The following is a 26,269-nucleotide window of genomic DNA, read 5'->3' as shown; positions in this document are numbered from 1 at the left end:
AGCCAAAACTCATTGCCCAAAAGAGCAGAGATCTATAGCAGGACAATTACTGAATGATTTGTAATAGTGTTCATAAATGCTTCTATCTGGTCTGAAAACAGAACTTTGAAATATCTTTGAAAAACTGAAGATCAGGGCTACATTTCATCCTGTAGCTATCATTTCAGAAGTACCAACTATGTGTAATTCACATACATCACCTCTTTAATACTTGCAATAACACAAGAGACAGGTTTTGTTTCTCTAGTTAACAGATAAGAAAAAAGAAGCACAGAAAAATGATGTAACTTGCCCAAGGACATGTAACATTAAGAAATGGAGCCAGAATTTGAATCACAGTTGTTTCTCAAAATCCAATTCTCTTCCCAGAATGCTATACCTGCTTTCACTGCTTTATTACATCTTCATTAAGACAGGTCAAATTAGGACTCGTCAGCAGCAAAATGTAAACCTTTAGCTATATTTACACTCACTAGGTGATTAAAAACTCAGAGGTGAGGAAGTGTGATGAGTCAGGAAGCAGGATAAGCAATATGCCATGAGCGAGGAGCCTGGAGGTCAATCCATCTGCGTGACCTTGGGCAAGGTGCCTAATCTCTCTGACTGCTGCATCTTCACTCAACAGAAGACTGGCTTACCTGATTACTGTAATGCCTTTCGAATCTAAAAATCTCTGATACATGCTTTAGAATTCACCAGGACAAGTGTACTAGATCATTTGTAAATAAGTAGATGGTATCTATTTCAGGGTACACAGAATTTTGATGTAAATTTTCAAAATCAAAGAAACTCACTCCTTTCAAAAACTATTACTGAGATCAAAACCAATAGGTCTTACTTTGGACCTCTCCATTCCAGCCTCCTGTTCCCCAGTGACTGCTGGTTTCTAGAGCTATGGAAATCCCATTTGTTATAAACCTTGATTTTGAATTATAGTGAATGAAACTTTAAAGAAAAAAAAAAAGATGACATTAGAACTCCTGTTTTTTCCTTAGGGGAAAAAACTCCAATGAAAAGACTTTAACTTTATTATTTTTAATCCCTCCATTTATTTTAATTTCTACAAGAATGTATACTACAGCCAGAACATTTCCTAATGTTCTAGTTTTGGTGTATGGGTCAGTGCAAAAAAAAAATTATTATTTTTCAAAAGATCAAATAGACAGTTCAAGGAAAACAAAAAGGTAACTTTTTCTCCCTTCTTGTAGAAAACTATCATATTTCTTTCTTTCTTTTTTTTTTTTTTTTTTTTTTGGCAGTTGGCCAGTATGAGGTTCTGTAAAACTGTTAAATTTCATCTGGTATAATTAATTCCTAAACACAACTAACATTATAAGCAAGCACTGTTAAAATTTAGAGAACCAAAGTGACATTAAAATTTGAAAATACAATCTCTTTTTGAAAATAAAAGAATTAAAACTACATTCTCCTGTGACAGAATCTGTTATAATTTCCTACTGATTAATGCAAGAGTATATGCTATCAAAAGAGTAACACAGGACAGGGTTCAAAATGTTGTGATGATGAAATGAGATGATGTGCACAATCAAAGTGGGCACTAAACAAATGTTAGTTTTTTCTATTCTTTTCCCTTTTGGGCTGGAGAAAACTGTAGTTGATAGCCATTTCATTGAAATGGCCACTGACAGCTAAAAACCTACTTACCTCCTTAACACCTAACAAGGCTCAATGATGTCTTTAGTTGAGGGAAAGAATTAAAAGTCAGTTCTTGGAGAAGAGCAAAATTGACAAATGTTTAGCCAGATGGACTAAGAAAAAAAGAAAGAAGTCTCAAATCAGAAATGAAATTGGGGACATTACTACCAATTTTACAGAAATAAAAAAGATTAAGTGAACAACTGTATACCAACAAATTGGAAAACCCAGATGAAATGGAATAACTCTTAGAAACACAAAACCTACTAAGACTAACTCATGAAGTAACAAAAAAATATAAAGAGATCTACAACAAGTAAGGAGACTGAATCAGTAATCAAAAATCTCCCAACAAAGACAAGCCCTGGACCAGATGGCTTCATTAGTGGATTATACCAAACATTTAAAGAAGAATTAATACTTCTCAAATGTTTTTTAAAAATTCAAGAGGAAGGAACACTTTCTAATTAATTCTATGGGAACAGCATTACTCTGATATCAAAGCCAGACAAAGACACTACAAGTAAACTACAGACGAATATCCATTATGAAAACGGATGTAAAAATTCTCAACAAATTACCAGCAAACCAAACTCAGCAGCATGTTAAAAGGATTATACACCATAACCAAGTGAGATTTATTCCTGGAATACAAGGATGTTTCAACATATTAAAATTGTTCAATGCAATACACATTAACAAAATAAAGTTAAACACATCATGTGCAATTGATGCAGATATAGCACATGACAAAATCAAACACCTTTTCATGATAAAAACAATAAACTAGGAATAAAAGAAAACTACCTCAACATAATAAAAGCTATATATAAAAACACCACAGCAAACATCATACTCAGTGGTAAAAGACTGGAAGTTTTTCCTATAAGATCAGAAACAAGGCAAAGGTGACAACTTTTACCACTTCTATTTAACACAGTAGCAATTTCTGGTGAGGGTCTATAGTCTGAATGTTTATCCCCTCTGAAGCTCATGTGGTAGCTTGATCCCCAGTGTGGCAGTGTTGAGAGGTGGGGCCTTTGGAAGGTGATGGGATTGTGAGGGCTCTGCCCTCGTAAATCGATTAATCCACATATGGTTTAATGGGTTAATGGATGAGTGAGTTATCAAAGGAGTGGCATTAACAAGTGCTCTCCCCCACTCAACATGTGGTACCCTGTGCCACCTCAGGACTCTTCAGAAAGTCCCCACCAAGAAGATGACCCTCACCAAATGCACCCCCTGGACCTTGGACCTTCCAGCTTCCAAAACTGTAAGAAATAAATTCCATCTTCTTATAAATTACCTAGTTTCAGGTATTCTGTTACAAGCAACAAAAAATGGACTAACACATCAGGGCAATTAGCAAGAAAAAGGAATTCAAATTGAAAATGAAAAAGTAAAATTATCTCTGTTCACAGATTATATGATCTTATATAGAGAAAACCCTAAATATTCAGGTTAGAACTAGTAACTGAATTCAGCAAAGTAGCAGGATATAGTCAACACACAAAAATCAATTGCATTTCTATACACTGACAATGAACAACCTGAAAAGGAAATTAATAAAAGAATTCCATTTAAAATAGCATTGATGGAGTCTGGATGTATTGTCCTCCCAGAATTCATGGAAATCTGATCCCTAGTGTGGCAGTTTGAGCCACGGGGGTAGATCCCTCATGAAAGGATTAATGTTCTCCCTGGGGGGTTGGGGTCCTGAGTGAGTTCTCACTCTATTAGTTCCCGTGAGAGCTGGTTGTTTAAAAGACCCTGGCACCTTTTCTCTCTCTCTCTTTTGCTTCTTCTCGTCATGTGATCTGCTTGTACTGCCGGCTGCCTGCCGCTTTCCACCATGAGTAGAAGCAGCCTGAGGCCCATGCCAGATGCAGCTGTCCCAGAATCATAAGCCAAATAAAGCTCCATTCTTTATAAATTATCCAGTTTCAGGTATTCTGTTGTAGCAACACAAAATGGACTAATATAAGCATCAAAAAGAATAAAATACTTAGGAATTAACTTAGTCAAGGAGATGAAAGACTTGTACAGTTAAATCTACAAAACACTGTTGAAAGAAATTAAAGACAACATAAATAATTGTAAATACGCCACGTTTATGAATTGAAAGACTTATTAAGATGTCAATACTACCAAAAGCAATCTACAAATTCAATACAATACCTGTTAATCTCAATGATGTTCTTTGCAGAAATAGAAAAATCCATCCTAACATTTATATGGAATCTCAAGGGACCCAAATAGCAAAAACAATCTTAAAAAAGAACAAAGCTGGAGGATTCATCCTTCCTGACTTCAAAACTTACTGTAAAGCTACAGCATCAAAACAGTGTGTTACTGGCATAAAGGAGGAGTCATACACCATCAAAATAGAATACAGAGTCCAGAAATAAACCCTTGCATACATGGTCAAATAACAAGAGCACCAAGACCATTCAAGGGAAAGAACAGTCTTTTAAATAAACGGTGCTGGGAAAACGAGATGTCTACATGCAGAAGAATACTTTTGGACCCTTTTCTAACCCTATATATAAAAATTAACTCCAAATGAATCAGAGAGCTAAATATAAGGCCTAAAACTATGAAACTCTTAGAAGAAAACACAGGCAAAAGTTTCATGACATTGGGTTTGGCAATGATTTCTTGGATACGACACCAAAGGCACAGGCAGCAAAAGAAAAAATGGGTAAATTGGACTTCATGAAAATGTTCAGATTTTGTGCATCAAAAGACACTATAAACAAAATGAAGTAAAAAGGCAACCAAAAGAAATGGAGAAAATATCTGCAAATCATACCTGATAAGGGATTAATATCCAGAATATATATATAAAACTCCGAAAACTCAGCAGAAAAAAACCACTTGATTAAAAAATGGGCAAAGGACTTGAATAGATGTTTCTTCAAAGAAGATATACAAATAGCTAATAAGCACATGAAAAGATGCTCAACATCACTAATCATTGGGGAAGTGCAAATGAAAACACACCACCACACACCCATTAGGATGGCTACCACCAAAAACCCAGAAAATAACAAGTGCGGGCAAAGATATAGAATCATGATAACCCTGGTGCACTGCTGGTGAGAATGTAAAATGGTATGGCTGCTGTCAAAAAGCATACAGTGGTTCCTCAAAAAACTTAAAAATAGAATTAATATATGATTCAGCAATTCCATTTCTCAGTATATACCCCAAGGAACTGAAAGCAGGGTCTCAAACAGATATCTGAACACTCATGTTCATGTTAGCATTACTCACAATGGCTAAAATGTGGAAGCAATTCAAGTGTCCATTGGATAGATGAATGGATATACAAAATGTAGTATATACATAAAATGGAATATTATTCATCCTTAAAAGGAAAGAGATTATGACATATGCTGCAACATGAATAAATCTTGAGGACATTATGCTAAGTGAAATAAGCTAGTCATAAATATACTGTATGATTCCACCTAGAGGCAGATTTTAGAATGGTGGTTGCCAGAGGCTGGGGCAGGGGAGAATGGGGATTTATAGTTTAATGGGAACAGTTTCACTTTTACAAGAGGAAAAGAGTTATGGAGATGAATGATTTGTGATAATTATACAACACTATGAATGTACTTATTACCACTAAAATGTACACTTAAAAATGGTTAGGATGGTAAATTTTATGTTATGTGTATTTCACCATACTAAAAAATAGGAAAAAAAATTAATTCTGAATTATTTTAACTAATTTTTAAAAATCTACTAGATTTTTATAAATTGGAATATAAAATTATATAAAATTGGAATATGAGCATAAATCCTCAGATCACACCAAATTAAAGTTGGGGTTTAATACTTGCAACAAAATGTATTTTATAAATACAAGTGTATTTCAAAAAGTTCACAGAAATATTTGTATTATCCTTCATTCTATTTTTCCCGCAAAATTTTTGAAGCAGCCTCATAGCATTTTAGTATGTATTTCATGTTGGCACCGTGTAATGATTGCATATAATGGTCTAATGGTCCTGAGTAACATCTTAGAACATCTACAAGTCTGAAGTGTGGCCCTCTGACACTCCATGCACTGCTCAATGTGTTCCTCTGTCTTGCACGCTAACAATTACTACAGGACACAAAGATGTATATAGTAATGAGGGCTTCGGTAAATTTCCTCGAACCTATGCAGTTTCTTTTGAAATTAAATGAGAAGGAACTGAGGAAAGGGAAGAGGAAGATTTGCCTGCTAAATTATACAAATAGGTAACTCTAGTGGTGGATCATGTTACTTTCAACCCAAATAATGGTATTTATGTATCAGCTTTCTCCAAGACGACAGAGCTCTCTTGTGCCCTGAATGGGAAGCAGTGGGGAGGTATTTTAAGATATTGCTGTGGTACACTATCAGCAGTTCTAAGAACTCATGACAGCAAACATCTCTGACCTCAGAATGGGGTCTTGCAGGGACCAACACAGGTCTCTCACCATGCCCTGGGAATCAGGCTACTGCACCACAGGGGCATAAAACAGTTGGTGCAATTTGAAAAATACACAACCCTCAGTGTACTAACTTCATGATTCTTTGCTTCTTTAGGTTTTCAGAGCAGACACAGGGTGGCACTTGACACTATGACATCGTTGTGGGGAGGGTCCTGCAGTGGGACTTTTCCCTAGAGGCATTGCCTGCAGAGGAATTTCTGGGTAGGTACCTGAGATCCCCTCAGGTAGAGCTGCAGGCCCCTGGGAAGGGAGCCCCTACTAAGTGTCAGGCTCTATGCCAAGTGCTTTTTGCTATCATGTTCCAAAACACAAAGATATCTCCAGTCTCTGTATGGACAGTCCTACCACTCCCTAGGGGGCTCAGGACACTTCATCTTAAGCTGATAGTGGCAGGTGTTCCCAATCTACCTCCTGCTTCAGCATAAGGTATTCAGGGAGCCAAAAGCAACAGGGTCAAACAGCCTCATAGCCCCACCAGACACTGATATGCTTGAAATAGGAGCTCTGGTTGTGGAACAAACAGCCATTGTATTAGTTTTCTATGCTTCATAACAAAGTACCATACACTAAGTGGCTTCAAAGAACACACATTCATTATCTCAGTTTCTGCAGATTAGAAGTCCAAGCATGACTTAACTGTGTCCTCTGGGCAGGGTCTCATAAGGCTGCAAACAAGGTGTCCACCAGGCTGCCTTATCATCTGGAAACTTGAGTGGGGAAGAATCTGCTTCCAGGCTCACTCAAGTTGACAAAATTCACCTCCTTGTGGTAGTATGATGGAGGGCCCTAGCTGCTTCTGGCTGCAGTTAGTGGCCACTCTTAGGTTGAGACCACTCCAAAGTCCCCAACCTGGGGCCCTCTCCTGAGGCAGTCACGAGATGGCAGTTTGCTTCTTTTAGGCCAGCAGGAGAATCTCTCACCCCAGTCTGCCAAGGCAGTTTTACACATAATGTAACATGATCATGGGAATGTCATCCATCAACTTTGCCACATAATGCAACCTAATCAAGGAGTGGTGAGTGGCTGATCCAATGACCTTTGTCATATTTATTGGTTAGAAGCAAGTCACAGGCTTCACTCACACTCAAGGAGAAGGGATTATAGAGGGTGTGCATCATTAGGGGTCCTCCTACAGTCTATTTGCCACACATACCAGGACTGAAAGTGTCTTCATATTTTGTAGCATATGACAGTGAAAACAAAATGGACTTTGGAGACAGACATATCTCGATACAAATTCGGGATCTTCTGTTGCGTAACTTTGGGCAAATTATTCAATCTATCTTGCTGCTTCAGTTTTCTCATCTGAAAACAGGAACAACTGTTATCTAGGTCTGTAAATATGAATGTTTTGTCAATAGCTTCAGCCCAATCATCTTATGCATGAGAGTATGCTCATTCACACTTCTTCCAAAGCAATTGCAAAATATATTAATTGTGCATGACACTAAGCACAGATCACACAGACAAAGTAACAGGTCTGATAGTGGTCTGTGCAAGTGTGTAGACCACAACTCTACCTGAAAGATTAGCTACTTCTATAAGGTAGAGCTTAAATATGCTCCACATGATCTAATTCATTCATTCAGCAAATTAAACGACTGGTGAGCACCAAACACTGTGCTAGGCAATGGCTCTACATAAATGAATATAACAAAGTCCGTATCTTTGACACAGTGGGAGAGAAAACAGCATTCACACAATAAATATTTATTGAGGGCACTGTTTAAACTAGGGATAGTAAACAAGACAGACAAGTCTCTAACCTTGCGGAGCTTACATTCTAGATGAGAAATGGGAGTGATGGGCAGACAATTTTTAAAAAGATAAAATAAAAGATAATTTCAAATGGTGACAGAAAATAATAGAAGGTGATATGACAGGGATGGGGAGAGGCTACTTTAAATAGGGTGGCTAGGAAAGAACTGTACAAGGAGAAGGCGTCTGATTGGGTGGAGTGGTGGGAAGCAGCAGCGGTAGTGAGAGCTGGGAGAAGACTGTTCCAGGCAGAGGAACTTCCTGTGCAAAGACCATGAGGCAGGAACAAGGCAGAGGATGTACTTTCAGTCTATTCTAAGTTTAATGAAGAAGGCACTGGAGAGTTACAAGCAGAGGAGGGACAAGATATGATTTACATCTTTTATGGACAGGACTGGCTATGTGGAGAATGTGAAATAGGAGAGTAAGAGTGAAGGCAGTATATTGAACAAATAAAACAATAATAAAGTAAATTATTATGAAGAATACAATAAAAGAATTGGGCTCTTTGCGGTGTACAAACCACGATCCCGCACTCAGGCCACTTGCATTACGGTGGCAGAGACAAGCAACACTTTAGCAAGTAAACATACAGTAAAAGTTTAAGTGGTGGTTAAGTGCTATGAAGAAAAATAAAACAGGGAAAGGGCTTAGGGAGTGATACGCATTGATGTTTTAAACAAGATGTCAGGGAAGCTGCACAAATTGGGTAATGTTTGCGCAGAGACCTGAGTGAAGACTTTCAGAAGCACTGCAGAGGAAGTGATTGAGGTAGAAGGACTGGCAGGGCCCAGGTGCTTGAGCATGCTTGTGTGCTTGAGATGGCTGGCCAGACCGGTGCAGAGGGGGCAAGATGGACATTGCTGGAAATGTAGGAAATAAAGTCAGATCTTCAGGACCACAGTAAGTACTTACAATTTTACTCTAACTGGGGAACAACTACAGAGATTTGTGGAGGAGATGCATGTGATGTGAACGTGTCACAGGAATGCAAAATTGGAGTGGACGTGATTTAGGCTGGGGCCTCAGGAGAGGCCTTTCAGAGGAGATGATATTTAAGAGGAGACAGGAAGGATGAGTAAGAAGACAAAAGTCAAAAAGGGGCAGGAGGGGCATGCCAGGGAGAAAGAACAGACACTACAAAGTCCTAACACTGGAAGGAACTAGGAGCACTGGAGAAACTAAAAGGCCAGTAAGGCTGCAGTATGGTCAACATGAGGGAGAACAAACCTGTGCAAAAAAGAGAGAGCACAGGGGCCAACCCACACTGGATCTTAATGGTCATGCTGAGGATTTATACTCCGTAGCATATTAGCGCTTCAATACTACTAAAGTTAGATCCATTGGCTTCATTTTATACACACACACATTTTAAATGTATAGTATAATATTTATTTATTATTTTTTTTTTTAAATTTTATTTTGTCGATATACATTGTAGCTGATTATTGCTCCCCATCACCAAAACCTCCCTCCCTTCTCCCTCCCCCCCTCCCCCCAACAATGTCCTTTCTGTTTGCTTGTTGTATCAACTTCAAATAATTGTGGTTGTTATATCTTCTTCCCCCCCCCCCCGGTTTGTGTGTATGTGTGTGTGTGAATTTATATATTAATTTTTAGCTCCCTCCAATAAGTGAGAACATGTGGTATTTCTCTTTCTGTGCCTGACTTGTTTCACTTAATATAATTCTCTCAAGGTCCATCCATGTTGTTGCAAATGGCAGTATTTCATTCGTTTTTATAGCTGAGTAGTATTCCATTGTGTAGATGTACCACATTTTCCGTATCCACTCATCTGATGATGGGCATTTGGGCTGGTTCCAACTCTTGGCTATTGTAAAGAGTGCTGCGATGAACATTGGGGAACAGGTATACCTTCGACTTGATGATTTCCATTCCTCTGGGTATATTCCCAACAGTGGGATGGCTGGGTCGTATGGTAGATCTATTTGCAATTGTTTAAGGAACCTCCATACCATTTTCCATAGAGGCTGCACCATTTTGCAGTCCCACCAACAATGTATGAGAGTTCCTTTTTCTCCGCAGCCTCGCCAGCATTTATCGTTCATAGTCTTTTGGATTTTAGCCATCCTACCCAAAGTGATATACAAATTCAATGCAATCCCCATCAAAATTCCAAAGACATTTTTCTCAGAAATGGAAAAAACTATTCAGACATTTATATGGAACAATAAAAGACCACGAATAGCCAAAGCAATGCTCAGCAAAAAAAATAAAGCTGGAGGCATAACACTACCTGACTTTAAGCTATACTACAAAGCTATAATAACCAAAACAGTATGGTACTGGCATAAAAACAGACACACTGACCAATGGAATAGAATAGAGAATCCAGAAATCAACCCACACACTTACTGCCATCTGATCTTTGACAAAGGCACCAAGCCTATTCACTGGGGAAGGGACTGCCTCTTCAGCAAGTGGTGCTGGGATAACTGGATATCGATATGCAGGAGAATGAAACTAGATCCATACCTCTCACCGTATACTAGAATCAACTCAAAATGGATTAAGGATTTAAATATACACCCTGAGACAATAAAACTTCTTAAAGAAAACATAGGAGAAACACTTCAGGAAATAGGACTGGGCACAGACTTCATGAATACGACCCCAAAAGCACGGGCAACCAAAGGAAAAATAAACAAATGGGATTATATCAAACTAAAAAGCTTCTGCACAGCAAAAGAAACAATTAAAAGAGTTAAAAGACAACCAACAGAGTGGGAGAAAATATTTGCAAAATATACATCTGACAAAGGATTAATATCCAGAATATATAAGGAACTCAAACAACTTTACAAGAAGAAAACAAGCAACCCAATTAAAAAATGGGCAAAAGAGCTAAGTAGGCATTTCTCTAAGGAAGATATACAAATGGCCAACAGACATATGAAAAAATGCTCAACATCACTCAGCATCCGGGAAATGCAAATCAAAACCACATTGAGATACCATCTAACCCCAGTTAGGATGGCTAAAATCCAAAAGACTATGAACGATAGTATAATATTTATTATGATTAATAATATTTTAAATAAGGTCTGGCTTTAGCATTCTTTAGCAGTCTTTAGAGACACAGGAAATGGGTATCTTAATCTACCAGTTCCAGCTGACTTTAAAACTGGTGTTTTACTTAAGGTGTCTCAAATATATTAGGAACCTATTTTCAATATTTTCCCCAAAGATGTAGTAAAAATAGGAAAACCCTCCAGCCTTTTCAATACATAGTGTATGAATTATACAACCTAGTGCATGACTTACCTTTTCCTCTAAAAACTCTTCAGCTTTTTCAATATATAGTATATGAATTATATCACCTATCACCTTACATTTCCTTCTTTAATATGTTTATCTTTCAAAGACCCTATTCCTTTAAAGTTTAACATTTTATTCACAACTGCTTTTGTAATCTGTCCTTTCCACATTTTGATTATTTTTCAGTGTTAGGGTTTAGAAAAGTAAAAGCTCTGGCTCCTAGACTCAGTGCACATCCCTTATTCTTTAAGGGAAGGATGTATATATTCATCCCACACCTATTCAGTAGACACAGAGAGGGCAAACAGTGTTTCAGGTACAATGCTAAGAGCCCTGAAAGACACAAAAATGCATGCAACTCACGTTCTGCTCCCCAGGAAATACAGCAAACACAGTGGGTTGTGGAACCAAAGATTTGGGTACATGAATGCCAAATAACGCACATACCGATTTTCAGTTCCACTACCAAATATCTTATAATCTTTGTATTTATTCATCTTTGGATAATTAAGAGGGCACCTTGTGGGAAGAAATATAAAAATTCTGAAGTAATATCTTTCCAGGGACTAGTGAACATTTTAAAATTAATACAGCTAACTTTTATGTCCACAGGCAATATTCCACAAATGAAATTTAAAATTATTATTAAAAAATTCTAAATAGATTTTTAATGATCCCAATTTAATAACCTAATCTCAGACACGCTGGAAAAAGTTAGACCACGTAGGCATTCAAATGAAAAGCATTTCTATAGAGGACCAAACCCATACTGTGCACAGTATTTTTCATGTTCAAACTGCTTTTTATCTAAGCAGCTTGGAAGTGTGTATTAGATTATGACATCAGGGTCAGAAGAACTTCTCAGTTCAAACTGAAAAAGTCTCTGTCATAACAAGTACGCTAAGGCTGGAAAGATACACAATCTAATCTGGCTCTGTCTATTAAACTATTTGAGGAGAAAATCTTCACTGTAGTGTCATGAAGTAGATTTTCAGAAGATAAAACAAAACAGAAAAAGCCTTAAAGATATCCTGATCATAAATCAAGAGTCCATTTCTCTATTTGAAAAAAACCCACTAATATACATAAACCAAGGAGCTAAACATTAAACATACATGAAACTATAATAAATAGATTGAATGACCAACTACCTAGTGCTATGCTGTTCACTATGGGAACCACTGGCTCCCTGGGTCTGTGGAGCACTTAAATGTGGCTAGTAAAAAATGAGATGTGCTGTAAGTGTAAAATACACATGGACTTTCAAAGATTCTGTCTGAGGGAAAAAAAGAATACAAAATATCTCAATAATGTTTAATATTAGTTAATATTTTGGATATGCTGGGTTAAGCAAGACGTTATTAAAATCAATTTCATCTTTCATTTAACCTTTTTAAAGTGGCTCCCAAGAAACTCGAAATTACATTATGTTGTGGCTTGCATCATATTTCTATTAGACAACACTGATTTACTGCCTTTTTCTTCTCCACAAGGCATAAGAATTCTTAAATAAGAAAACTGATTTGTATCTTCTTCAATGATCTTTGCTCTTAGATACCATGAAAATAGGGGCTTACAACCAGTAAAATGGAATTTGTGCAAAGTACTTTTCATGTTCAAATTATTTCTTATCTAAGCAGCTTGGAAATCTGTACAGGTTTACACTGTTCCTGCCAGAATAATTTCACAGTCCAAGCTGGAAGACTTCACAGCCCTGTGTTCCATTTTCTCACAGCGCAGACCTTCAGGCCTGTGACTCCATTCACCTTCCCCACCTCATCAGTTAGCTGGAGTTGGGTTCTGAGTAACCAGCATTCTTTACCAGCCACCTTCCAAGAGCTCTGTGGCCAGTGTCTGCTCTCAGGCCAAGAAATTCAGGGAGGGACTAAATCGTATTTGTCATAAACAATTAAATACAGATTGTCTAAATTCTGTGCAATGGTTAAATGAAATTGTTTCATTCTGGACTCTTTTGGGTAACACATTTTTTTAATATATGTATGTGGCCACCCATATAAAACTGCTTTCTGAAACCAACCTGAGATTTCTTGGTGATGGCCTTAATTGTTCTCTTTGGTGGCAGATGTCCATTCAATTCTCAAGTAGTCATAAAACCATTATATTGACAGCTAATTAGCACATTCAGTATTCTATAAAAAAAGTCATTTCTAAAAATTCAAATCTTCCCAATTACCTCCTCCTTTCATCATTTTTATTAAAATAAAAATGTTTGAACTTCACAATTTGTTTCCTTTTTAAATTTCTATTGTACCCACTCTGCAAGTGAAGGACCTTTTACACTTAAATGAAATTGAACCCATTCTTCTCAGAGAAAGAATCACAAAACAGAAGGAGCCATGGACTTAGGAAGCAGTTATACCTGGGTTCTAATCCTGGCTTCACCCCTTCCTAGGTGTGCAGATGGAAAGTTTCTTAAATTCTCTGGCCCGTGTCTTTCTTGCATAAAATGAGTCTGGCCTACTATATTAGTTTTCAAGGACTGCCATTTCAAGTTAACACAAAGCAGATGGCTTAAAACAACAGAATTTATTCTGTCCCAGCTCAGGAAAGCCAGAAGTCTGAAATCAAGGTGTCAGCAAAGTTCCTTCCAGAGGCTCCATAGGAAAAATCCTTCCTTGCCTCTTTCAGCTTGGCGTGGTGGCTCCTGGTGTTCCTTGGCTTGTGACAGCATAACTCCAACTTCTGCTCATTTTCCACGTGGTCCTCTTCCTTGTGTCTCTCTGTGTCCTCTCCTCTTCTCATAAGGAAAGCAGTCACTGGATTTAAGGCCACCCTAAATCCAGGATGAGATCATCTCAAGATCCTTAACTAATTACATTTGCAAAGACCCTAATTCCAAATAAGGTCACATTCTGAGATTCTAGGTGGACCAGAATTGGGATGGGCAGACTATTCTACTCACTACACCTACCTACAACACAGCACAATGCCATTACAGCCAGGAAAACTAATGGGTCCCCAACGAGAATCTGCATTACAATGAATTTTTATTCTACTTTTTATACTATGAATTGTTCAATTGTGTTTTGTTTTTATATTAAGAAAAAAACTTTACTTTTAGAGATGAGACAATGTATATAACTAGCACTGTACTGAAAATGGATTTGTGTTTGATAAATACTATATTTCTCCTCCCATTCCCTACACTTAGCTTGGCATCAGTGAGTTACAAGCACAATTCACATGTAAATCCCAGGAAATCACAGAGTACTTCAAGGTTCTATGCAAAGATAAAGACAAAAATTTCTTGCTCCTACACAATGATTTCTTGTGGCGAAGCAGGGTGCGCAGTCTCTTTTCAGAACTTGATCTATTAAATACAGTTGTTTAAATAGTATGGAATAAATGTGCATCTAAGAGGTCTTTGCACCTCTGTGGAATATAAAGGTTACGAAGGCGGCTCTGGGTGGAAATTAGATACTTGATGTTTGCTATTCTTTGTCTAATTTTCTAACCATTTGAAAACTTACCTGGTCCACTCAGTTAAATTCCTGGTTCCTACAGCTTACCATATTTTCTTCAATATTTTCCTCCCTCACATAATCTCATCTCTAGTATGTTTCAAGAAGGGAAAAAAAAAATCCAGAATGTTATTCCCACATAGTTTGTTCATCTTCAAAATAGCAGCTGTGCTGTCATAGGTAAACAAAGTTGAATGCGAGCAGCAGCCAACAGTAGGAGGCAGGAGAGAGCTAGCCAGCACTACTGCACCTGCCTGCTTCCTCTTCTTCCGTCCCCTCCCCCTTTCTTATCTCTTGCCCAGGAATGCTCAGCATTCAGACACACTGGAGCTGACCATCTTCCCCAGAACCACCAAAGACATGGAATCCCAACCTGAAACTCCCCAAGGAACTAGTCTCAGGAGTAAGTTTTCCAATATCCATACATCTCACTTAAATACATTCAGCCTTGCTTCAAGTTTCTACACCCTGTGATTAGGAACTGATATACAGGAAGAGTACTGAGGAGGTCTATATTGTAGACTGCTTTGCTCTGCTAAACCTCGTGCCTATAGAGATTGCCCCAAGTCTACCTGGCTCCCTGTCCAAGGTATAGCTCCATTATCTCTATTACAACTCCTTTCTCTTAAAGTTTAACAGGTTAGTAGGAACAAATGCTGATCTGTGATGTGCTTGGAGAAGAATCAGAATCAAGACTTTAGTGTTGACGAATGAACAGAAATCCTCTGTATTTCACAAAAACTATTCACCTTCCTACTTTTTCATGCCTTCTGGGCATTATTATATCTTATCTTAAACTATTCCAATTTTCTTACCATCTCTTGAAAATTAAAGGTCAATTTCAATTGATAACAGCTTGTAGTTATTCTGATATTATGTATCACCCAAGCTGTCCGTACGTGCTGTTTGTTACATATGCTACAGTTGGATAATATACTACAGATCCTCCAGTTACTTCAGTGTGAGCTCTAAAAAGCCCCCCTCTCCAGTCAAAGTGCTATACACGAAGTCATTGAACCTCTAGAAAAGTGCATTGAGGAAATAGAAGTACACCAAACTTAAAATGTCTACCAAACAGAAATGAAAATTTATCTTGAAGGATACTCCGAACATATAAGATGATCCCTTACCTGGATTGGGTTGAAGGTATTCAATTGTTTTAGTCATTATTTCCATCACAGCCCTACTGGTGACATCCACTTTCTGAAATGAGAAAGTAAATATTCTTAATGACAAAAACATTAACCTTAGAACCTGAGCTTTCGCTTGAGTCTAGCACAACCAACCATCAGTGGCACAACAGAACAATGACAAGTTCCACAGCGTGGGAGAGACTCTCAGCAGCTAGTAGAAGTAATGACTTTGTATGCAGCTGTGCTCTAACTAGATCTAGAAAGCCTATTTATCCAAAGAAAAAGCTGGTTAATTTCCTAAAATTTCATTATCTTCTGGCAAAACTAAGGAGGAGATATGAATCGTATTTTACCCCAGAGGCATTTATCGGATGCCTAGAGTGGGCCAGGCATGGTGGCAGGTTTTGCTGCCCTAAAGAAAGAATAATGCAGTATCAACACTGCTCATTCAAGTAAGAGAAGGAAAGTTTTTACTTAACTTCTGAGAACATCTGAGGGTATGAAACAAGTCAGGCACAGAAAGAGAAATACCACATGTTCTCACTTATTGGTGGGAGCTAAAAATTAATATATAAATTCACACACACACACACACACACACACACACACACAACCGGGGGGGGGGGGAGAAGATATAACAACCACAATTACTTGAAGTTGATACGACAAGCAAACAGAAAGGACATTGTTGGGGGGGAGGGAGAAGGGAGGGAGGTTTTGGTGATGGGGAGCAATAATCAGCCAAAATGTATATCGACAAAATAAAATTTAAAAAAAATAAAAATTAAAAAAATTTTAAAAAAAATAAACATCTCGAGCTAACATTTCTAGTCAGTCCTTGAACTTTTTGATAATTCTAAACAAAAATCTTGGTGCTAGAGTCTATCCTCACAAAACTTTGAATGGTCAGTGTTTGCCTGCAACAGTTCACCACGCCCCCTTTGCCAGGCCCCTCGCCCCACAAGGAGAGGTCGTAGAAACTGCTCAGAGCAGTTAGGTCCTCTCTGCTTCCCCCGCTGAAATCCTTTTCTTATTGATATGAGTGGACCATACATTCACTCCACAGGGCAAATGACTAATGAGAATAAATGCATCTTCTTATGCAAGGTATGTGCATGTAATATAAAACACAGGTATGAGTGAAAGACATTAATTTTTAATGGTGGAAAATCAGATATCAATTAAGTCCATGGGAAAGTTATTTGTTTGTTTTACTACTGGAATTAGAGGGCTCCTGCCTCAAATGTAAAAAACTTTTCCATAACCTACTGCACCTGCATATAAAATCACCCTTGTATGGAGTAAACTTCCTTCTCTTCAATAATCCACCCAGTAGAAGATTTTATCTTTCAGTTTAGTTTTGCAACACTTAATATTTGCAACACTTTCCATTATTAAATAATTAATAAAATCCATTGTACGTGTGACAGGAAGACAAACACATTATCTCCTGCTGACCATATGACAGGAATTAAGGAATTAGAGAAGGAAAGGGGGGGGTCACACAACTAGTTTTGTTATTATGGGGAAAAAAAGTAGTTCCCAAGGTCATGGATCAGAGAGTTTCTAAGAAAGAGTGCCAAAGGAAATGAATTGTCCAATGTCGGTTTGATATTCTGAAGTCCAGTAGGAGGCTGACAAATTTCTAACTTCTCTCCCTCTCTGTCCTCAATAATAATGTCCAAGACTTTTTTTGCTACTATACTGTGTCAGCCATAGACAAGCCGAGGGCCCTATCCCTATGAGAATCCTGAATGTGTCTTTTTAGGCACTTGCTAGGAAAGCTATTATATACCTGAACTCACAATGTCCAAGTCAAGTATTCTCTTGTTAATAACAGGCCTAATAATATTAGCATGAAAAAGATTTCCACTTAATTTATTATAACTGGCAAGAGCTTATTCCCATTTGAGAATAGCATGGTTTAACTCTGAACTTACAACATGTAGCCGTTGATTTCCTCAATCATTTTACTCAATGCTCAAAGTATTCTCAGTTACTTGAAAATAAGTTTTGATGCATCCTAAATTACAACTACTCCCATTTTTGCGAACTCCTGAGCCTCCATCTTTAACTAACCTTGCTTGGGATTGGGGTGGGGAGCCATTAGGGAAGCCTGTTATAATATTTGTGTATATTTACAGTTGTAAATATACACAAATACAGGCATGTTTTTAGGAAATAAAAACTTCTATGTGAAATAAGGTTTTTGCTGAAGGCAAAACTGTAGGTATGTATTTCTTCTGGGTTTTTTTCCTTCAATTTTCTCAACAATGAAACTTTATCAACTCTCAATATTTCAGAGTCAGGAGGTTCTTTCTTCACTATTAAGTCATATGATTTACAACTTTGGGTAGGGAGAAAAATAGCTCTCTCAGCTTTCTTTATTCACTGTAACATTTTTCTTCTTGATGCTAAGTCGAGGGTTGGCAAACTACTGTCAGTGGGTCAAATCTGGGCCACTATCTGTTTTTACAATTTTTGAATGGTTGGAAAACTCAAAATAAGAATACTATTTCATTGCACATAATTATACAAAACTACAATTTCCATGTCCTTAGATAAAGTTTTATTGAAATACAGCCATGCTCATTCATTTAAGCACTGTCAACGGTTGCTTTTGTGCTTTAACACAAACAGAGACTTTAGAGGCCTTCTGACCCAAAAGCCTAAAATACTGACAAAGAAATTTGCCAATCCCCATGCTAAGTGCTAGTTTCACTAAGGTAGAGAACTGAAAAGCACTGACTTGAATAGAATGGAGTTATTGTTCCAGAGGATCTGAATGTTACCTTTCTCCCCTGGAGAAAATATAAGTCAGTGTTTCCTGAACTTAGGTGGAAGCACACATGAACAATACATGTGGAGCAATGAAAGGACTGAAAGATATGATTACATACTGTCAGATACCACATTATACCAGATGCTGTCACAGGGAAGCAGAGGAAGAATTTAAGAAAAAATTAGATACTTTCAATGGAGCACAGATAGTTTGTGGGTTTAGCAGTCAATAATAGATGGATTAACACCCACTTGGACATGGGGCAACTCATGGTGGTTACATGAAAAAAAAAAGTTAAAATGTCATTTGAAATACTAAAATCTTTTCTAATTCTTGATTTTTCTATCATTAAAGTTAAAAAAATGCATCTGTTAAAAATGCGCACACACCCACTTAAAGCACTGAGAAACCCAAACAAGAACAGCTAAATAAACAAGTCACAAAGACAGGATGAAAACAGCACCCTGGAAAGTTTGTCTGGCGGTGAGATACGGCTGGTCTAAGCATGATGTTTTGCATAGCTCCCTACTGACTCAGAATGAGTTAATGTACCTGTCCCTAAACTGCCTTGCTTTAAAGTAGTTATCTTATGTATTCAGAAAGCTTGACAGTGTTTTGAAAAACAAAAACAAAGTTACAAACCTGAGATTGTCCCAGTGTGGGCTTTTGGGTTTTTTTTTTTCCTGCTAGTTTTCTTGGGCATTACCTTTAATGAATATACGCTTAAAAGCTTGTCTTCATGGAATTCAGGCTAAGTAGAAAGATGTTTTTAAAGTTCAGGCCTTTCTTACAACTCCACACCAGTGGGGAGTGTGTCAGCACCACAATCCACATCTCCTGCCTTACCAACACACCATGAAGACACCCCATGGGCATGGCAGATGCCCACAGTGCACTTGGGGATATGTGTTACTCTGAGCCTACTGGCTGCAACTTTACTCCTTTCTCTTCCAATTTGAGAGACATCACTGGAATCCAAGGCAGAGTGATATCATTAAAAAGTAATCTCATTAGTAACAAATTACTTGCCATGAAACGCAAGAGGTGATGAGTATGCTTCATAGGACAACTGGAACTGTGGGTTTAGCCTGCTTGAGCAAGGGCAGTGATAGGGACTTCAGTCACTCCTGAGGCCTTAAAACAAAACAAAACAAAAAACATCCAGAACCTATTCCCCATGGTTTCTACTCATTAATTCTAGTTCTACCACATGAGGTTGGATAGGATTGAACCCCTCTCCACCCAATGATAATAAAGAGTGTATGAAGATAATGACCATGGACATTTTCCTATAGGCCTTTTTCCACATCCTACTTTGTCAACGATCCTCTTTCCTATTCTTACATAGAATGGCATTCTTTCCATTCTCTCTCACGATGCTTTCATTAAAACTGAGGTGCTCCTTAAGAAGAATTCCATGTTCATTAAAAAGCCTGTAGTCATGTTTCCAATCCTAGGACCCCTTCTGATTTCAACATAAGGGATCTCCCAGAACACTTTTTGGACTGCAAAAAGGGATACTCTACTCCTTGACATGGAAATCTGCATTACCCATATATGCGTGAACAAGGGAATGTCTCAGGATTTAGCTCAGGCACCCTCTCCTCTAGGAAGCTTCCACTATCTAGCCCGGGTTAGGCATCTCTCCTCGGTCTTCCATGGGAATCCTCCCTATGATACCAAGCACCATGCCCTGTAAGCCACTGATTTATTTTTTCCATCATAACTGAAACTCCCATGAATCAAAGATGATTAAGGCGGGGACTGTGCCTTAATCATCTTTGTACGTGTGGTGCCCAGAACAATGCCTGGCACATGTTGGCATTTACAGATTTTCAAGTGAATTAATGAATGTGACTACACACCAAAAACCCACAGAATCATTGCAACAACTGATAAAAATCTGAGAAGGAACCAGAGCCTCCTCAAATTCCAGAACTTCCTCTTTTAAAAAATCCACTCAATGTCTGCACCATAGAAAGAAATTTAGCCTGTGTTTAATGAAGCAACAGTAGCACTTAGAACTAAATCAGAAACAATTCCATGGAAGGCACTAAAAGAGGAGTCATTACAGTCGGATTCCTACAGAGACAACACAGCCACAGGATTCCACCTGTGACGGCTAAGAGACTCTTGGAGATTTTACTCTATCTCAGCAGAAGAATGGCTGGGGCGGTTGAACTGAGAAACAACCTCTAGGAATAAATAACCACTTCTCTCTGTCAGTAGTGCTGCTTGATGCAAACCTCTAATTTATTTCATTTTCCTGTGTAATTGCACCTCTGAGAATACAGCCGAACAAAGGTCCCTCTACCCCAAATGCCTGATGAACAGAAAACCAACTATGAAAAGGCAATTCTTCTGTAGGCTTGGAAACACTGAACTAAAATATATTTATGAGTAATAAACAGATTAACAGGAGAGAAAAGATTTGAGATTTTAAATCCAAAGCAAGTGTTTTTCGATTATCATAGAAATCTTATGCCTTTAAATATAAATTTAGCATAGGTAGAGAGTACACAATATGCAACAGAACCATAGATAAGACAAAAAATGTGTGGCATAAAATGGAATAAAACAATTTCCACACTGTATTGAAATCTAAATAATCAACACAAACACAGAAACATGGGCATGTTCTTGAAACGATTAGAAGTTAATTTTACTGCAGGAATATCTAGATTTTGAAATAAAAGCTTCAGAAACTCTTCTTATAAGAAATAGGAGAAATAAACCTTTGTACTTCGCCTTCAGGCTGAGAGATGTCCATGGGTATTTACCTGAAATACAATACCTGCAAAATTCTCTTTTATTTCAATTAGTTTACATGACTGGCTTGAATTTCATAACAAAATAAGTCTGAAAGAGTCTAATTAGTTGCTCAGTGATAAACTCTAGTCTGTTCTCCAAAATTCCTACTCTTTTTATTCTCTTTAAGAAAGAAATTAAGCTTGTCTTAGCTCAGACAGTGAGCTATCTCGCTTATTACCTTTAATCCTGGCAGATGCTTAAAAGCAAGATTCAAATTCTAACTCCTGGTACTTCCTAAATATCTGCCTAATCTGTCATTAACAACATAGCACTTGCCACATGGCATACTATAAATGCCCTCCTGGAGAGGGGGGGAGGAGAAGCATCAATAGATAAGGGGGATCAATCAAGACCAGTGTAGACAGCAGCTGGTGCAAATTAGCAGACTGTTCATAATGAGAGGTGAGGAACTCCAATATTACAGGGAATGGAAGAGTCAAAGTCAAGTCACGTTGGGAACCTTTATCAGTGTCTCAGGTACTGTAGAAGGAAGATGGGTAGAATACTATGTCCAGAACTATGAAAATCAGTGGCTACCAGCACTGATAGAAGATCAGGTGGTATTTAGAACCATCCAGAGATGAGAAAGAGGGACCAATGCAGACGTCAATCCAGTTGAGGCAAGTTGCTAACAGGTTTTAGGTTTAAGAGGCTGGCTTCTCAGACTAGTGACGGGGACTCAGGACTCTATTATAAAACCTCCTCACCAGTGGGTACCCATAAGCAAGGCCAATCTCAAGAACTTTGCCAGCATGAACAGGTAGGTCAACACTACTTAGTCTCATTTCACAAGACCCCTGCCGTTTGGCTACTCACCTTTTTCCCAGGAATTCATTTGTTCTCTCTTTCCTGCTTGCATGCTGTTTTCTTTACCAGAAACACGCTAAGCTCTGCTCTTACTCATCCTCCACATCTTCACTTAAATACCAGGAAGGTCTTCCCTGACCATCACCCCTATGTGGGTGAGTCTCCTCTATTCTAGGCTTCTCTAGCACAGTGTTCTGTTAGCCTTGCCACACTGGTCATTTGTCCAGTATCTGTCTTCCCCACTAGACTATGAACTTCATACACCCAGGGAACCTTGTCTATATCCCATGCCTGGTTCATAGGAGGCACATAGCAAATATTTGTTGAATTCATTGATAAACTCATCAGGAGAGAACTGAAAAAGACAAGGCAGAAAGCACCTAGAAATTTGCTTTGCTTGACTTTTCATGCAAACATAGCAGAAATAGTAAAATGAAGGCAGCCTCCTGAAACTGATGTGGACCAAGAAAAAATATATCAGACCCCTAAGAAACTTTTGGTAGAATAAAAATCAGAAAATTAAGAAGAAAATCGCTTTGTGTATTAGTTTCTGTTGCTTTTAACAAAATACCTGGAACTGGGTATTTGTAAAAAACCAAAATTTATTGCTTACAGTTTCTGAGGATGGGAAGTCCAAAGGCTAGGGACAACATCTGGTGAAGGCCTTCCTTGGTGGTGGCTTCAGAGACATAGAGTGTCACATTTTGAGATGGCGGAAGTAGAGAGAGAGAGACTTTCACATGCTCTCCTCTTAAAGCCCTCAGAACCAAGCCATGACCACCATTATTAATCCATTTATTAGGGCATGGTCCAGAATCTAAACACCTCTTCAAGGTCCCACCTTTCAACTACCATAATAGGATTTCCCACCCTCTTAACAGTCACAGTGGAGATCAAGTTTCTAATACATTAAGTTAATAATAAACTTGGGGGACACAATTCAATCCATATCACTTTGTTACAATAATGTTCAAAAGCAATACTCTTAATAATGCTTAAATGTGGTAGTGGCTTGCAACATGCTCTTCTGTTCAAGTACAGGATTCATACTTCCATATCCATTACCCACGAGCAAGCAGCCTAACACCTAAAATATTTCTTCACACAATTCAAAACTTACTCTTAATCATAAGCCTAAAATCACTTGCTATGAACAGCCTCAAAGTGAAAGAAAAGCGGTAGAGAAAATATGGCTTATGTTCCAAGAGAAATGAAATGAGATATTTTGTTCGCCACCTATCTCCACCCCTCACGTGCTGAGAATCTGGTATCTTTTAGGCAGAACACTAAAATGATTCACATTATTTTTAATCCTTAATAAAAATCCCCCAAGTGGATATGAGTATTCTCACTTTAACTTTATTAAAAAATAGAGGCTCTGAGCAATAAATGGACTTTTGCAATCAGCGGTAGAAGTGGAGGTGGGGCCAAGGTCGGACAGACTCCAAGACCTCACTCTCTCTATTATCCCCTGCTGCCTCTGGCTAGCACTGTCCTGTCAGGAAAGTCCACAAAAGCCAGAAAAGTGACTCCAACTCTCCCATAAACACTTGGAACATCATCCTCCACCTTCTCTGCTCTTCTTTCCACCTTACGCTAATTCAGACACCAGCTCCACATTGTCCTCATTTGTAAAAGTGAAAATAAAATTTAAAAAGTACACTATGACATTTCACCATCACTGAGATTTTATTTTCAGGATAGTACAAAGGGAAGGCAGGATACTTTACAGTTTCTGTTTTAAAATATACACTAAAAAAGAGCATTTTCTTACATAACAAATGTATTATTGTAAGATAGCAGTGGAGCTTCCCCTTCCCTTCTCTCTTCTCTTATCATGGTGGACGAATCCATGGCAAAGACAGCTCTAAGTGCTGAAGACTTACCCTCTCCATCTCTTTGAAGTCATCGTCTAGCTTGGTTCCTTCGGCTCCTCCAACCTTCTCACTCACTTTCTGTAGAAAATAACCACAAAACAGAATTACTGTAAATAGTTTCTTGTAAAAAGATGCATTAAAAGTTATAAGCACTTTCACAAACATCATCAAATGTAATCTTACATCCATTCTCTGACATAGGGGAGAGTCCCATTTTCACAGGAGGAAACTGTGTCTTTGAAGGTTTAAGTGACTTACTACAGGCCATGTACCTGCTGGGTACTAAAGTAGGAATTCAAACTTGTATCTTCTGATTTCAACCTCAGTGTTCTTTCTATTGGATATTGTATGAATCATTGCATGACTACCTAAGCACTAACATTTTCCTTATGAAAGTTCTAAGGGACAACAGCATCACACAATAATCATTTCCCTCTGGTAATGGATCTAAAATACTATCTAAGCAGAAAATTGCTACTTGTTCAACCTATTCCTCAATGGGTTATTGAGCTGATAATCACAAGCATCTATCAAACCTGTAAGGAAAGAAAAAAAACAACAGCTGATCTTCGGATCAAAGGACTTGAGTTGTAAGTAGTCTTATAAGGCTTCCTGAACCTGTCTCCATCCTTATGTATGAATAAGACCAACTACATGGAAAGATGTTGAAGGCATTTGTTTGCTATCCAATCATCTCCCTTTATCACACATTTTATATTTATCAATTAACAAATGTGAAGGGTCATTTTCCATGTGTGAAATACATGTTCATAAAATTAGATACTCTATTCTGAAATAATGATTCAAATTAAGTCTAATAAAAATGTATGAAGGGATCACATGAATAATACTTTGGTTTCATCAAAGACAGGAATACTAAATGCTAATGCCACAGGCTTTCATTCCCTTTAACATACCCTAATTGTACAGTTAGATGCTTTTCCATAAAATGTCACTGTATTACATATAGTTATAACACAGATATTGAAATATGATTTTTAATTTCCTTCAATAGCTGCTGGGTTGTGGGTCTTTGCAGGGGATCCCCACCACGGCCAATCTGCAGCAATCTCAGCAACACCCTGGGTCATCCCTCAAAAGGACTCCTGGATACGTGGCTCCATCTCCTGGCCATGGAAACTCTGATATCATCTTGTTGGAGCCTGAAGTGTCTTCCTTGCCCTCTCTTTCTCTGTATCCTTCACTCCCGCTTTCTGCCACAAGGGAAACCTTCAGAAGAGCTCACTCTTGGGAAAGCCAAGGGCCAGAATCCTATCAAAACTCTGGCCCTCCATACCAGATGCCACCCATTTTATTACACCAGTGGTAACAGAAGGACTATGGTGTGGTGGAAGAACATGGCATGGACTGATTCCTCTACTCTTCTCTAGGTACACAGAGTTGCTATGAAAATTATATGGCATAATAACTATAAGAACCTGTGTCTGAACCTACAAGGTGTGCAATAAATCCCATTTCTCTTCTCTCACCAACAAAGTATATATCTGTTTATAGTCTTAGTTTCTCCCATCAATTTATTTAATTGTTGTTCATACTTTAAGAAGCTAGAAAATTTTGTTAACATAACACAGTCTTACATAAAGATTAATGATTCAAAGTGAAAGGTTAATAAAAACAGTCTTAACATTTCTAATTTGTACCACCGACACATACTTTCATTTGTAATTTATCATTTAATATGTACCCTGAGAACTATGTAGAACAGTTATTATTGCTATGTTGCAGGTGAGAAAGCTGAATGTTGCATAAATTAAGTCACCTGTCCATAGTAGACACCTTCAGCAAGGAAGAGGTGGAACTAGGACCTGAACACAGTTTTTCCATGCAACTCCCAGACTTCACATCAGCACCACAGCTTTGAGGAGCTGTCCGTGGTTCTGGCCTCCTCTGCCTGAAATTCCATTAGATTCAGATGGCCGAGGTGGTTTCGCTGCCTTAACTCCTGATCTTTGACATCAGCCTTCTTACTTAACCTGTGCCCTGTGTGATGCTGACTGTCACCTATTTCATCAGTCTGCTCAGATCCAGTCTTTGTCTAGCATCAATACTGCCTAATCTAAAGCCTGTACCAGCTGTGATCTGGTCTAGCAGTCAGCTTTTTTGCCTGTGTTCTTTAGGACGTTTACCAAATCAGAAACTGGGGGTGGGAGGGGGGTGGTTAACTAGAATTCA

General features: G+C 38.2%; 1 protein-coding gene across 1 annotated transcript in view; it reads right to left on the bottom strand.

Moving 5' to 3' along the window:
* The window catches only part of SH3GL2 (SH3 domain containing GRB2 like 2, endophilin A1), a 48,568-nt gene extending 24,459 nt beyond the window's left edge, over positions 1-24,109 (bottom strand). The window contains exons 1-2 of the mRNA XM_063081085.1: positions 24,086-24,109; positions 15,797-15,869 (exon numbers count right to left, since the gene is read on the bottom strand). Coding sequence (XP_062937155.1) covers positions 15,797-15,869; positions 24,086-24,094 — 82 coding nt within the window. The 5' untranslated portion in view covers positions 24,095-24,109. The remainder of the gene's footprint in view (positions 1-15,796; positions 15,870-24,085) is intronic.
* Positions 24,110-26,269: the final 2,160 nt, after the last annotated feature.

This window comes from Cynocephalus volans, chromosome 16 (assembly GCF_027409185.1).
Source record: "Cynocephalus volans isolate mCynVol1 chromosome 16, mCynVol1.pri, whole genome shotgun sequence".
NCBI lineage: Eukaryota > Metazoa > Chordata > Mammalia > Dermoptera > Cynocephalidae > Cynocephalus > Cynocephalus volans.
This window is presented reverse-complemented; position numbering and strand designations above follow the sequence as displayed.